The sequence below is a fragment of the Sander lucioperca genome, chromosome 4, assembly GCF_008315115.2.
Source record: "Sander lucioperca isolate FBNREF2018 chromosome 4, SLUC_FBN_1.2, whole genome shotgun sequence".
NCBI lineage: Eukaryota > Metazoa > Chordata > Actinopteri > Perciformes > Percidae > Sander > Sander lucioperca.
In genome coordinates, this window is record NC_050176.1 from 12,785,924 (window position 1) to 12,798,380 (window position 12,457).

At 41.0% G+C, this 12,457-nt stretch overlaps 1 protein-coding gene across 1 annotated transcript; it reads right to left on the reverse strand.

Moving 5' to 3' along the window:
* Positions 1–1,630: 1,630 nt before the first annotated feature.
* Positions 1,631–6,250, reverse strand: LOC116042601 (myeloid-associated differentiation marker-like protein 2). The gene is made up of 2 exons (XM_031288857.2): positions 5,076–6,250; positions 1,631–3,855 (listed from the first exon to the last, which is right to left on the reverse strand). Exons 1-2 carry the CDS (start codon positions 5,354–5,356, stop codon positions 3,204–3,206), a joined length of 933 nt encoding a protein of 310 aa, XP_031144717.1. The 5' UTR covers positions 5,357–6,250; the 3' UTR covers positions 1,631–3,203.
* Positions 6,251–12,457: the final 6,207 nt, after the last annotated feature.

The following is a 12,457-nucleotide window of genomic DNA, read 5'->3' on the forward strand; positions in this document are numbered from 1 at the left end:
TGATTAAATTTAACTTGTGCGGTGGAGGGGGTAGCTGTAATGCTAGCCAAATGTTGAGCAAGTTTGCTACTTTTCCCTGCTGGCTAGCTCAGCTAGCACAGCTAAATAGATAATTTAGCTTGCTCAGCTAGCTAGCTGGCTAGGACTGCAAATAAACAGCTTTATACAGTGTTTGCAAGGGCTAAAATAAAATAGTCATGTGAATAGACTGTGTTGTTGGACTGATTGACTGAAGTGAAGTGACACCCCTTATATGAGATCATAGAAGGCTGCAGAGCATTTTGGTGGCAGCTCGGTAATATTGTAGCCGGTAAGTGTCACTTCTCAGTCATCTCTTCTGCTGTTAAATATTTTCCACAGTAACAATATTTTAGTGTGTTGTCATTTTATAGGCCTATGTGCTTTAGAAATAAAACTGATCACATGTGTTAAGAAAGATTTCCTATTAATATTTATTTATGATCAGTTTTGCTTGGTAAACCAAAGAGCCTTGTCTTTGCAGGTTAAATCTTAAAGTCTTAAATACTTTGTGGTTTCAGACCAAGTACAGCCAGCGGGTTCTTTATCAACTCCTGACCAAGAACAGCAGGTGCATCTGTTTCAACTCCTCCATATTTCATAGGTCATATTTTTTTGTTTTCTGTTGATCTTGTGAAATGGCCTAAACAGACTGTGATTACAGTCCATGATCACAGAAAAATAATGGTCCTGCAGTATTTTATTTTGCTTTTTCTTCTAACTAAAAACCCTTATTTATTTTCTATCCATTTTGGGCAATGGCGCAATCTTTTTATGTTCATGTCCAAGTAGCTTTCTTTGTTCTAATTTTTATTTTATTTTTTTAAATAAACATGTTTGTGGAAAATCCTGCATCTGTTGCATTTATTGGCGTAGAGGAGCCTCATTGTTAACTTTTCTATTATCATTTTCTGTAGGTTTAAATTGCTTGGGGTCAACTTGAGATTTGACAAATCTAGCCTGTTTTCCTCCTGACGTGTTACAGATTGATGCATCTCAACAGATCATCTTAAAGGTTTGAATCCCCTCATTGTAGTTTGACAAATACCGGCCCCTAAACAGCATCTTGCATAGGGCAAAGCTAGAAATGGCCCTGGGTATACATTTACGCTTTCTGGCAAATTAATGCCGGTCAAAGATTTTATATAATGAATATCTGTTGGGGTAAGCACTCAGACTGACTAGGCATAAAACTAATGTCAAATAACTATTCACAACTGGTACAAAGCGGAGGTGACTGAGAAGAGATGATAAAAAGAGTAGGAACAAAGGAGGAAGCACATACAAAACATATTAAGAACTTAACCCTGAATTAAATGTCTTTCCCTGTACACCAACAGTACACCCTGAAGATCATTTGAGTCATACATTTAAAGGTGATTTCCCACAGTTGCGTATTCAGAACAAGGCAGATGGAGTAAAACAACATCCTCAAACGTCAGGGAACTTACATTTAAGCATAACACAAATAAGCCTTTTTTCAAAGGCACAATCTTAACAAGGAAGTCTTAGTTATTTTGCATACCTGCTTGAAGTTTTGGAACATTCAGTAATTTTATTTACGTGATGACATGCTAAACCTGAGACAAAAGACAGACAGAATTGTATTGTATACGGAATATGTTTGTCTTTATTGTATCATGTAAAATTATTTTATAATTGTACTGTTATATCTAAACATGCATTAATTGATGTGGACAGTTGGGGGCAGCCAACAAGCTGTAAACACAACATTGACATAATGTCACCTTATAAAGTTTATATGGTGAACATCTTAGCAAACAGTTATTTTTACACATCCTGCAGACTTGGAGCAACAATAGCATTCATTTGGAGCCACCTGATGAATGTAAGTCCAATATTCACTCTTTTGAGTTTTCGGTCTCTACCAACTCCTTAGGGAGATATCTGCTGTCTCTTTAGTTACTAAAGGCTCCACTTTGTTCACCAGCTAGTCACAAACTGTGTCTTTCTGCTGTTTAGTGCTGGACAGGTAGGCTATAATAGGTTTTTAGAGCTTTATTACTTAAAACAGCTGCCCAACGTATGGACTGAAAACAATGAGAGTGTGAGAGTGAACCAAAACGGTAAAGTGGGTTTGTCACTATGAGCTAAATCTTTCATATACACATAGTACTTTGATCCATTGTGAATATAAAAATATCAATTAGTTTTAAGTCTATGTCAAACTATGTACCAGTAGTGTTACACTGTACAAAAACCATCTAACCACACAAATAATTTGCAACTGCCAGTGTAAATGTAATAAAGGAAATGTTGTGAACTGTTGTTTAAGGACATATTAGGTCACATGTTCCTTCTTTTGCGATTATGTGCAAAAATTCCTCGGTCACACTGACCATGTTCAGATTGTGCAGTTGACTGTGAATATTGGGTGTTTTTAAACATGGCAGTCAAACTGCAGGTCATCTTAGCAGTGGCCTTGCTGAAATGGGCTCTACTTTTCTTTTATTATCATAGACTGAAGGAAGCATTTCATAGAGAACGTTTAAAGACACCAGCCTCTTATAAATGCTGTCTCACTGCTTCAATATGAGTGCATACAGCTCACGTTTATTTTTGGCAGCCTGGCTGATGTCCGTAGATCGCTGGTGAGGGGTTTGCAGATGACAGGGATGCCAGAGATGCCATGCCAGATTTACTATTTATATTCAAGACTTTATGTATTATTTGAGCATAAATATAAGGGGTCTGTGTGTGTGTGTGTCTGTTTGTCTGTGTGTCTGTGTGTCTGTGTCTGTGTGTCGCAGGTCAATAATAGCGGGAGTGTCTTGGTTTATGAGGATTTGGCAGGACATAACCAGTAGGCTAAGCCCTGGCTCCTTGGGTGAGGTTGGCTGTTCTCCCAAAATCTCTCAGAGGGAAAAAAGGGTGAGTTAAAGAGATGGGGTGTCACCTCAGAGGGGTGTGGCAGAGGGGACGTAGTGTTAAAATTCCTTGTTCACATTCCACACTGCTTTCACATTGAAACTGGGGTGTCTGGACACCTCAGTGTTAGACCATGTGCAACACCAGGGATGTCCTGGGCCTGGGATCGCTCTTCCCCTCAATATTTTCTGTGTCTTTAAATATTTAAAACAATGCACAAATAAAATAAAACAAATGAAGCAGATTAATAACTTAAACCTGTTAAGCCAATATAATAGTAAAATGGTGATATGGTGCTACATTCGTGAGTTAGTGTGCACATGGGAGGAGACGAATCGTATCCTCTGGGAGTAGATCAGGTCCGCCACATACAGTCCAAAGTTGACAAAGGAGAATACCGCCACCACAACTTTGCTGTCCCACGGACACCTCCCCTGAGGGCATGACGACGGTCTCCATGGAGAGCCATATTTTGTGTCAAAGCAGAACACTGGCCACACCACTGATGCGCTCAGGTAGAGCAGAACTTCCAGAAGGGTGCACACCACCACGAAGCGGTCAAAGGGCAAGCAGCGCACCGCCTTGGTCCGCCCACACACTGTCATGACGACCACCAGTGCAGTCAGAGCAAAGCAGAAAGCATAGACGACAACACAGAAGATTGTGGCGGCATAGCGGGAATACTCGCTCCCGTTGGCCAGAGCTCCAAATATGATGCAGGCCACAAAGCCCTGAACGACTTTGAGGAGGCCAGAGACGGTGGCCATGTAGCCCACCACAGCCTGGCCTGGCCTGGCTCGGCACAAGGCCACTTCAGCCCCATAGGCCAGAGCACCCAGGATGGAGCAGACGGTCACAGCAATGCGGAAATTTCTGACATCACAGCCGGCGTAGGGGCACTCAGCTCGGACAAAGAAGAGCGGGTAAACCACAGAGGCTGTCACATACCTGAAGAAGAAGAGGACAGAAAAACACGATTGTAGATATGATGTCATCAAACCAGAGAAAAAAAGATGCTCTGGAGTGTCAAAGCAAGGCAAATAGACCATGAAATGCGGTTGAAAGGTCTGACAAAGCTAGTAAGTGGACCTCTAATTGCGATTTTGGGGGGCAGCACAACAAGTTGTAAACACAGCACTAACATATTTCCACCCTATAAAGTTGGTAAGGTGAACTTGTAAACTAATAGTGGTTCATTTACACCTCCAGCAGACATTGAGCAAAATAACTATTCATCAAGAGTCATGTTTGTGTCCACCTGATTAATGTAAGTCCAATACTTACTCTACCTTTAGCTCTGTTTTGCTCTCCACCAATATCTGGCTCTGTTCTTACCAGCTAGCGGCTAACTGTGCCTGTCAGCGGTTTGGTGCTGAGCAGGTAAGGTGCAGTGAGTTTATCAGCGCTACCTGCATCTGCTAGAAACAACGCTGATGAGAGCAGTGGGACTCAACCAAAACAATAACATTGTGCTCTGTAAAACCAAAACACTGAGCTGAAAAATGCTATAGCGCTTTGTAAAGCTAAAGGGTAACTGCGGAGTCAGGTGATGGTTCTGTGGGATTGTCACTAATACCTCTTTTCCACCAATGCTAACCAGGTGCTGGTTCAGGGCTGGTGCTTATGCCAGTTCGGTGCTGGTTCTACTCACCAATTATCTAAGAACCAGCTCGATTTTCCACAGAGCAACAGCTTTCACTACACACAATGTAAAAATATGAATTATATAGCTATATGGCAGCTTTAAGTATTTTTTAAACAAAAGTGCCCCCTTTTGACAGATTCTGATAGTGAACAACCACCAAAATATGGTAAAGGCTCTAAACTATGTAAGATTTTTGGAAATATTTATAACCTAACATTGGTGCTACACAATATTCTTCACTATTTTTCCACTTAAAATAAACACTTATTTGTATATAATTATAATATATAATTGTGGATTGGTGACACACATTTTTATACATGCAATAATGGAGGCGTTGAGGGATAAGATGAATGTGAGTGTAAAAAAGTGTGAACTTTTCATCATTCTTAAATTCACCCCTGGCTATACACATGATGCAAACAAAAGATGTGGAAGCAGAGCAAGGATCAAGTTATCAGCACCCAACAAAACCCAGCAAACCCAACTGAGCATCAGAGTTACATCTGAACACGTGACTTACATGAGCGTTGCGAAGGCAGCACATGTGACGGTAAGGTTGTCCCAGGATATGGGCAGGCAGCTGTAGAGACGAGTGGCGTCCAGGAAAAACACCACAACTGTCATGGCGAAGCAGAAGCACCACGCCGCCATACAGAACACGCCCTGTGAACCGCTGTAGCCGGCACTGTGGGTTACCATGGCAATCACAGCACAGCCCATGGCCAACTGACAGAGACGGGCAGCACCCAGAGGTGAGCAGAGGGCCCTCTTGTTGAGGTATGGACCACCCTGTGAATCCATAACTGGGTGAGTGTAGGAGAAGAAGTAAATATTCTGCAGTCTTCAAGAGGTAAAGATGGGTGTCTACTGTAGTAGTAGTAAAATAGAGGATGATGTGGAGTTCAATGTCCAAACAGTTCAAAGTTTTAGCTCAAGTCCAAGCCAGTCCCACAAAAAGTCCCTGCTGCAAAAGATGTGATTGTGAGATCCAGGGTTCAAATCCAGCCTGGAGTCTCTCTCATTCCAGCGTCTTGAAACTTCCGGCGTCTTTGATGAACGTGTGGCAGGATATTCAGATGCTCAGGTGTTTTAAGGGAGGACTCTGGGTGCATTATTCTGTTGCCACCTCTGCACTCCCCTCTTTTTGCAGTGTTTACAGACTTGGTGGGGGACTTTCTGATACTCTATTTCTGTGTTGATGAATGACACATAACGTATGGAAAACACAAGGGAAATCTCTTTTTGATATCTTCTGTAAGAGCTCAAGCTGGCCAGGCAGGCACACTCACCTTTCTGCTGAGAGATCAAAGTGACTTATCAATTGCAAATATCCAGACTCCAGAAAGTTGGGTTGTAGTTATGTTAGGATAAAGTGGGTTATTCTCTAATAGGAGAATGTCTAGATCCTGTAAGTCCAGGATGTTTATCCAGTTGTCAGTCGAGGCTCTCTGGGAAATACCGACTACATGGTCCAACCCTTCAGCTGAAATGGCCCGGTCCCGACTCAGAATCTTCTTGGATCAATTATCCAGATATGTTCGGGTTATATCTATTGCTATACAACGATCATAGTGTGAATCCATGTGGCCACACGAGTCAAAGACACCATCCGCTCTACTCAAATGTCAACTCTCATCTTCTTACATTCTCTCTGTCACACACTCTTCCGCAGACACTTTCCCCTTCCCCACTGTCCGTCCGTCTGTACTGTGAGGAGGGGGGCCTGCCGGTCAGTCAGACCAGAGTGGAAGTTATTTAGGGTTGGGCCATCGCCACATGAGTGTCAAAGAGATGTGTGTACATGTGGTTGGGCGTGGAGTCGGGGCACGCAGACACATTACAGACCCTGTGGAATGAGGTGAACTAAATTACATAGCTGGGAGTGTAGAAGTGACATGACCAGAGTGTTAGATCTGACCAATGAAAAATGTTTTAAAAGGTTTTAAGGTAGATTTTCTCTCACCACACTCATTCCTCTCTTAATCACCACTGAGCCTTTTTAGGGTTGACAAAGTTAAAGTCAACCCTAAAAAGGGTTAGGGTTTTCAACATGTTGCTGAAGAATATTATATGCTGAACAGCATACCGTTTTAGATGACCCTTGGGAGGGCAGCATAACAAACTGTAAATAGAACTTTGATGTAGTATTACTATATAAAGTTGTTATGGCTAACATTACTACATAACTAAGAGTTATCTTATTACACAGCAGACATGCAGCATTCATTGAAGTTGTGTTTATGGCCACCTGATGAATGTAAGTGCAATATTCATTCACCTTATAGCTCTGTTTTGGTCTCCACCAACTCCTGAGACAAATCAGCAGCAACATTGTCCACTCTGCTCACCAGTCGCTTACTGTGGCTGCCTGCTGTTTGGTTCTGAGCAAGTAGTGAGCTTACCAGAGCTGTTTGCTGAAAACAGCTGCCTAATGAGACTAGAGACGAGGATGATGAAAGTGGAGTTTGGGGGCCAAATCAAAAAAAAAAATCGTCCAACAGTGAGGGAGAGCGACAACAAGGAGGACCCATACACAGCTAATCAGGCGGACAAAGGCAGGCAGGTAACAGAGGCTCAAAATCAGTGAGAGACAACTACACTGCAGCTTTGATGACCTGACAAGGGAACAAAGTAGGTGGACTGGATATATGAAGTGAGTGACGGATGATGGAATAACATGCAGGTGAGGAGAGGGCTGGGAAGGCCAAGCAACTGCAGAGCGGATGAGAGAAGTGGGAACAGGTGTGTAGATGGGTGGGGCAGTCAGGTGATGGGGCAAGGAAGGAAAGTCCGAGGGCACAGAGCAGGGACAGAGAGACACACTGTGACAAAAACAGACTAAAAGGCTGCAAAGAACTGAGGAGAACTGACTAATCCAAAATTTTAAACAAACAAATGGCAAAAAGCCTATAGCAGAGAGGACCATAGTGTCCCGGGACAATAAACACACATACTAAGTAATAACCCTGGTAGTGGGTCACATAACACGTTTGCCCATTTACGATGAATAACATATATTTAAAATTCCAATTGCCCTTTTATTAAACTACAGCTTCCAAAATAATCATCTTAAATTGTATTTTTTTTCTTCTTCTAATCTATCTAACTATGCTCCCATCTCATGATTACCAGCCGGCTCAGTGAGCAGCAGTCTGGTTTGATCATATCTGTCCAGGTCTGTCCAGGCTCTGTCTCCACCTGCAGGTGTTTGAGAGCCTGTGGTCATTTTTCACTCAATAATGTAAAAATGTATATCAAAGGGCAGTGGTCCTTAAGTGAAAGTACTAATACCTCACTGCGAAAATACTACACTGAATACTATCTCTAAAAAAAAAATCAACATTTCACGGTGTCAGAAAAACAGTCCTGTTTTCAGCTTTGTGACGATGTGTTTTCCAGCTGATCCAAGAGGCGTAGGAGAATTAGCTCAACACATAAAGAAACACTTCATCCTTCAGTTTATCACAAACATTCAAAATCAACACATCTGAAGATGCATGGTTTATATTGGACAGGAAGGGGATGAAAAACTGTAATCTGAAAAGTAACTAAAGGTTTCAGACAAATGTATTGAAGTAAAAAGCACAATATGAGATGTAGTGGAGTACAAAAAGTTTCCAACTTAACGTAACAGTACTTGAGTAAATGTACTTAGAAAAATTTCACCACTGCAAAAGCGGGACATGTGATGTGGTCCATGACAGATGAAAGTACAAAGTCTACACAGTATGTATCTAATATTTTAATAGAGAAATACATTTATGAATAAATAAATAAATACATGTGGAAACATAAATAGATAAATAATAAAAATAAACACAGAAATTACAGGAATAAATCTATAAAGCATTAATAAATACAGAAAAAAAACATTTTTTTATATAGTACATGTAGTACCTTTTAATGTCCCTTCTTTTTTTGGGAACATTTTGATTTATTATATTTTTAATTGATCCCTTTTTGATCAATTTATTCATTCATTTATTTCCCATGTTACTTTTGAGCCTTGATATCCTAGTTGTGTAGAAATAAACAGTTATATGTGAATGGAACATAGACTGGAATCCGAGAATCAAATATTTGAATTAACTAACTACAGAATGTGTGATACAATGAGAGGTTCTTTCAGCGGAATTGGTTTATTTCACCAACAGACTTCAACCTGTGAACCACACATACTGGTATATTCAAAGCGACAAAACTCAAGAAAAAGTCGAAAAAGCCAAACCTCAAGAACAGTTTAAAGTTAGCGATCTGAACCGTCAGTGAAAGCATTAGTTAATAGGTAAGTATACATTCCTCTAAGTTAAGGCTAGCTGGGACATTCTTCATTCACATGTCACTGCTGCTAACATTATCTTTTCTCTAAAGCATGTTGTTGTTTACACAACAGTGGGCCTATTCTTCAACTTGAAAGTAGTAATATTATGAAGTAAAGAAGTAAATTCAACATTTTACTTAAGTACTCATGAGTACAGAAGTATTATCAGCAAAATGTACTTAAAGCATACAAAGTAGAAGTAGCCTGACTGGGGCCTAGAGATATATGCTATTACTGGCAGTATATATTACATGTTTATTGATACTGATGCATAAACTTGACTAGCTGCCTTCAACTCTTACTGAACTAAAAAGTACAGAAATATTGAGGTAAAAACACTCATCATTTAGATTGGCCCCTTTTAAAGTGTCATTGTTTACATTTTAATATTGGAGTATTATTATTGATGCATTAACATGTAAGCTAAGCAGCATTTTAATGTTGTAGTTGGTCCAGGTCAAATTAGAACAACTGTATATGTTGTTGAGTAGTTAAACCTAAGACAAATCATCACAATTTCTTAACCAATCATATATTTTGTATGTGAATCCATATCTGCAAAGTAAATATAGCTGTCACATAAATGTAGTGAACTACAACATACAATATATCTCTAGTATAATATAATATGTAATGTTACTCCCAATAACAGTGTCTCCAAACCAGCTTCCTGTGACTGTGTGTGACAGGAGTCCAGTAACCGCCAGACAGAATCAGACAGAGTCGTTCTTCTGGAAGAGTTCAGTGACAACAAGCTGTAGGGAGACGCCACGTCTCTGACACCAAAATGGATGTCAGTGCAGAGATAGAGCGCGCTATAGAGGAGATGGAGAGGGGAGAGCTGCTTTCCACTGTCTGGGCAGCCATAGATGAAATATTGGCTGACACATCCAACCCTCCATCTCCTCCTCTTGTCCCTGCTGAGCTGGAACTCAACACCCACCCTCAGCCAGTAGAAAGTCAGGCTGAAGGATATGGTGCGTGTATCCCCATGATGGCAGATCCTCATATGTTTGAGCAGCAAAATCCACTGATGGCTGCTCCCACCATGTACGATGGACTTCTGTGTCAGGGAGACATTATACAGCCAGGTCACCTGTATAGTCAGGCAGGTGCATATAGCCAGGGACAGGTAAGATACTAAGTAAAGGTTAGGGATAGGTATTAGGAATTATTTTCACTTACAGCATGTAGCAGAATTTTACTTTCCTATGCTTCCCACTTGTTCTCAGTGACTCGAAGATATCATTTAGCATGAATACATAAATTAGGCCCTTGTTCAGCTGTTTGCACCGCGGTTACCGGACCTCCTGACCCCTGTGACCCTCAACAGAAACCTGTGTGTTGTAATTTCTCCAGATGTGATTTTACTCAGACAGATGTCATTCAAACAGTAATTATAATTTAAAGGGAGGAAAATCCTGACACCTGGCGGTCATATGACACTATTGCAGCTTGTCTCACCTGTTCTGTGTGTCTTTGTGTCTGCAGTGTAACATTGCGCCTGTGGTGAAGCTCTCTGAAGGCCAGAGCCTGCGTTGGGTTGGAGTGTGGTAAGTAACACACACATAAATGCAAACAAACACACACGAGTGTACACAGCTATTGACCTTTTGTTTGTATCATCACAAGCTCTCTTTCTATTATCTAATGTGTTTTTCTGTCTCTTTATCTGTGTAGGAATGGAGAGATGTTGTACGAGGTCATAGCAGAAGATCATTTTGCTCCTCCCGTCTCTACTGCTCCTCCACTGAACACCTCCAAGTCAGGGTAAGTTTTGCTCAAAATGTACTTTTCTTTTTTTCTGACTTACTCATGATCTGTGGTCATAAACATGGCAGACTCATTATCAAATCACAATCCTCTTATATTTAATATTATAATTTTTTTAATTTAACAACACAGCACAGACAGGTTACATTTCAGCCCATGTCTTGTATTATTCTGCTTTCTCTCTAAAATACATTTTTCCTCACACAGTGCTAACATGAGATCTTACTTTGTTTTTTCCCGTAGAAAGAGAAAGCCTGAAAGCCAGCAGGACGAAAACCATATTGTCCTTGTACTTTCTGCTGAATACTGAATCGTGTATTGCCACAAAAGAAATCAGAACTTATCAGAATCACAACAGAAGTTGTGACCCTTTCAGAATATATTTGTTTTTATTCACTAGTATTAACCTGTTGTTTAATGCAAGTTTAAGGAGCAGCAACTTAGTAAGAAGCCTGATCAGTGTTTTTTGTTTGTTTGTGTTGCAGCATCTGCATCTAATCCTGAAGAGGACACTCAACAGGCCAAGAAGCTGTGTGTGACACCAGTGCAGACAGCAGTGATGGAGTCTTCTTCCTCACTGACGGAGTCTTCCTCCTCACTGACAGAGGGAATGGAGTCTCCCTCCTCACTGACAGAGGCTCCTCACACAAAGACAGTGCAGCTGCCACACACACAGACTGACTGTGCCAGCCACTCAGAGGACGTCGGAGGATAGGTGTCACCCAGTGATGGACAGCTTGGGGCCCATTCCCTCACTGCACAACTGTAGCTGCCCTCCTGCATTGTGGATCTTAATCAAATAATAACTAGAAAAATAATCACTCATAGAATCACAAACAGCACTTTGACATGTAACAATTAACAGAGCACCACAAAGACTAAATCATCTGTGCATTAACTACAGACACATTTGTCACAATATATATATATAACGAGAAAACAGCAAGAAAAGGGAACAACAGTCACATGTTTAAACTCAGTCAGCCAACTCTTCTCACTAAGGCAGCGGTGGTCTTGAGGAACCACTTGTCAGATCAAATATTCATCGAAGGGGTCTTCTGCGACTGTATGTACTCATGTTTCTTGTCCTAAATATTTGTCTGTGTTGATGTTGCAAATTGAGCTGCTGGGATGCAAGAACATTTTTAGAGTTGTTCTGCTCATTGCAACAGCTTCCACCAGGGGCCGTTATTGTAGCAAAGCAGCAGTGCTGCAGCTAAAAAAAGACCCAGACTTCATAACAGCCTTTGAATGTCCAACTTTGTCTGTATAGTAAGCAAATGAGCAACTATGAGCACACAGTTACTTTTGAATGCTTAGACTTAAAAAAATATTTTAAAAAAAAGTTTGAGAAATTTCATATTTTCAAGGCAGTTTCTATGTGTACCAGTAAAGTTGTGTAAAGCTGAATTTGAGTAAGTCAAACTTCCCTCACTGACACACAACCCACACAAACTCTGACGCTTTATTTGGCATCAAAGACTCCAGGGGCAGTTGGAAGTAATTAATTTGCAAAAGGGTGACGGAAAGTGTGTGTGTCAGACAAGTGGATGGAATGCACTCCTCCCTCATACTCTCTCTCTCTCAGAGAGAGAGAGAGAGAGAGAGAGAGAGAGAGAGAGAGAGAGAGAGAGAGAGAGAGAGAGAGCGCTACTCCCCTCTGTGTTCGGACTCTTTTTTAAGTTTCTCCTGCAGCTGAAAGTGAATGAGGGGGTAGCTGGTGAGAAGGCTGAGGAAGAGTGTGTGTGTGTGTGTGTGTGTGTGTGAGACAAAATGGCTGCATGCTGATTGTTTACTATTACCAGTGG

Excerpts from the sequence above, each read along its gene's own strand:
- LOC116042601 (XM_031288857.2), bottom strand. The coding sequence starts at position 5,356 with ATGGATTCACAGGGTGGTCCATACCTCAACAAGAGGGCCCTCTGCTCA. Across the intron at positions 3,856-5,075 it reads GCTGCCTTCGCAACGCTCAT|GTATGTGACAGCCTCTGTGG; the intron begins GTAAGTCACGTG and ends CTTCTTCTTCAG.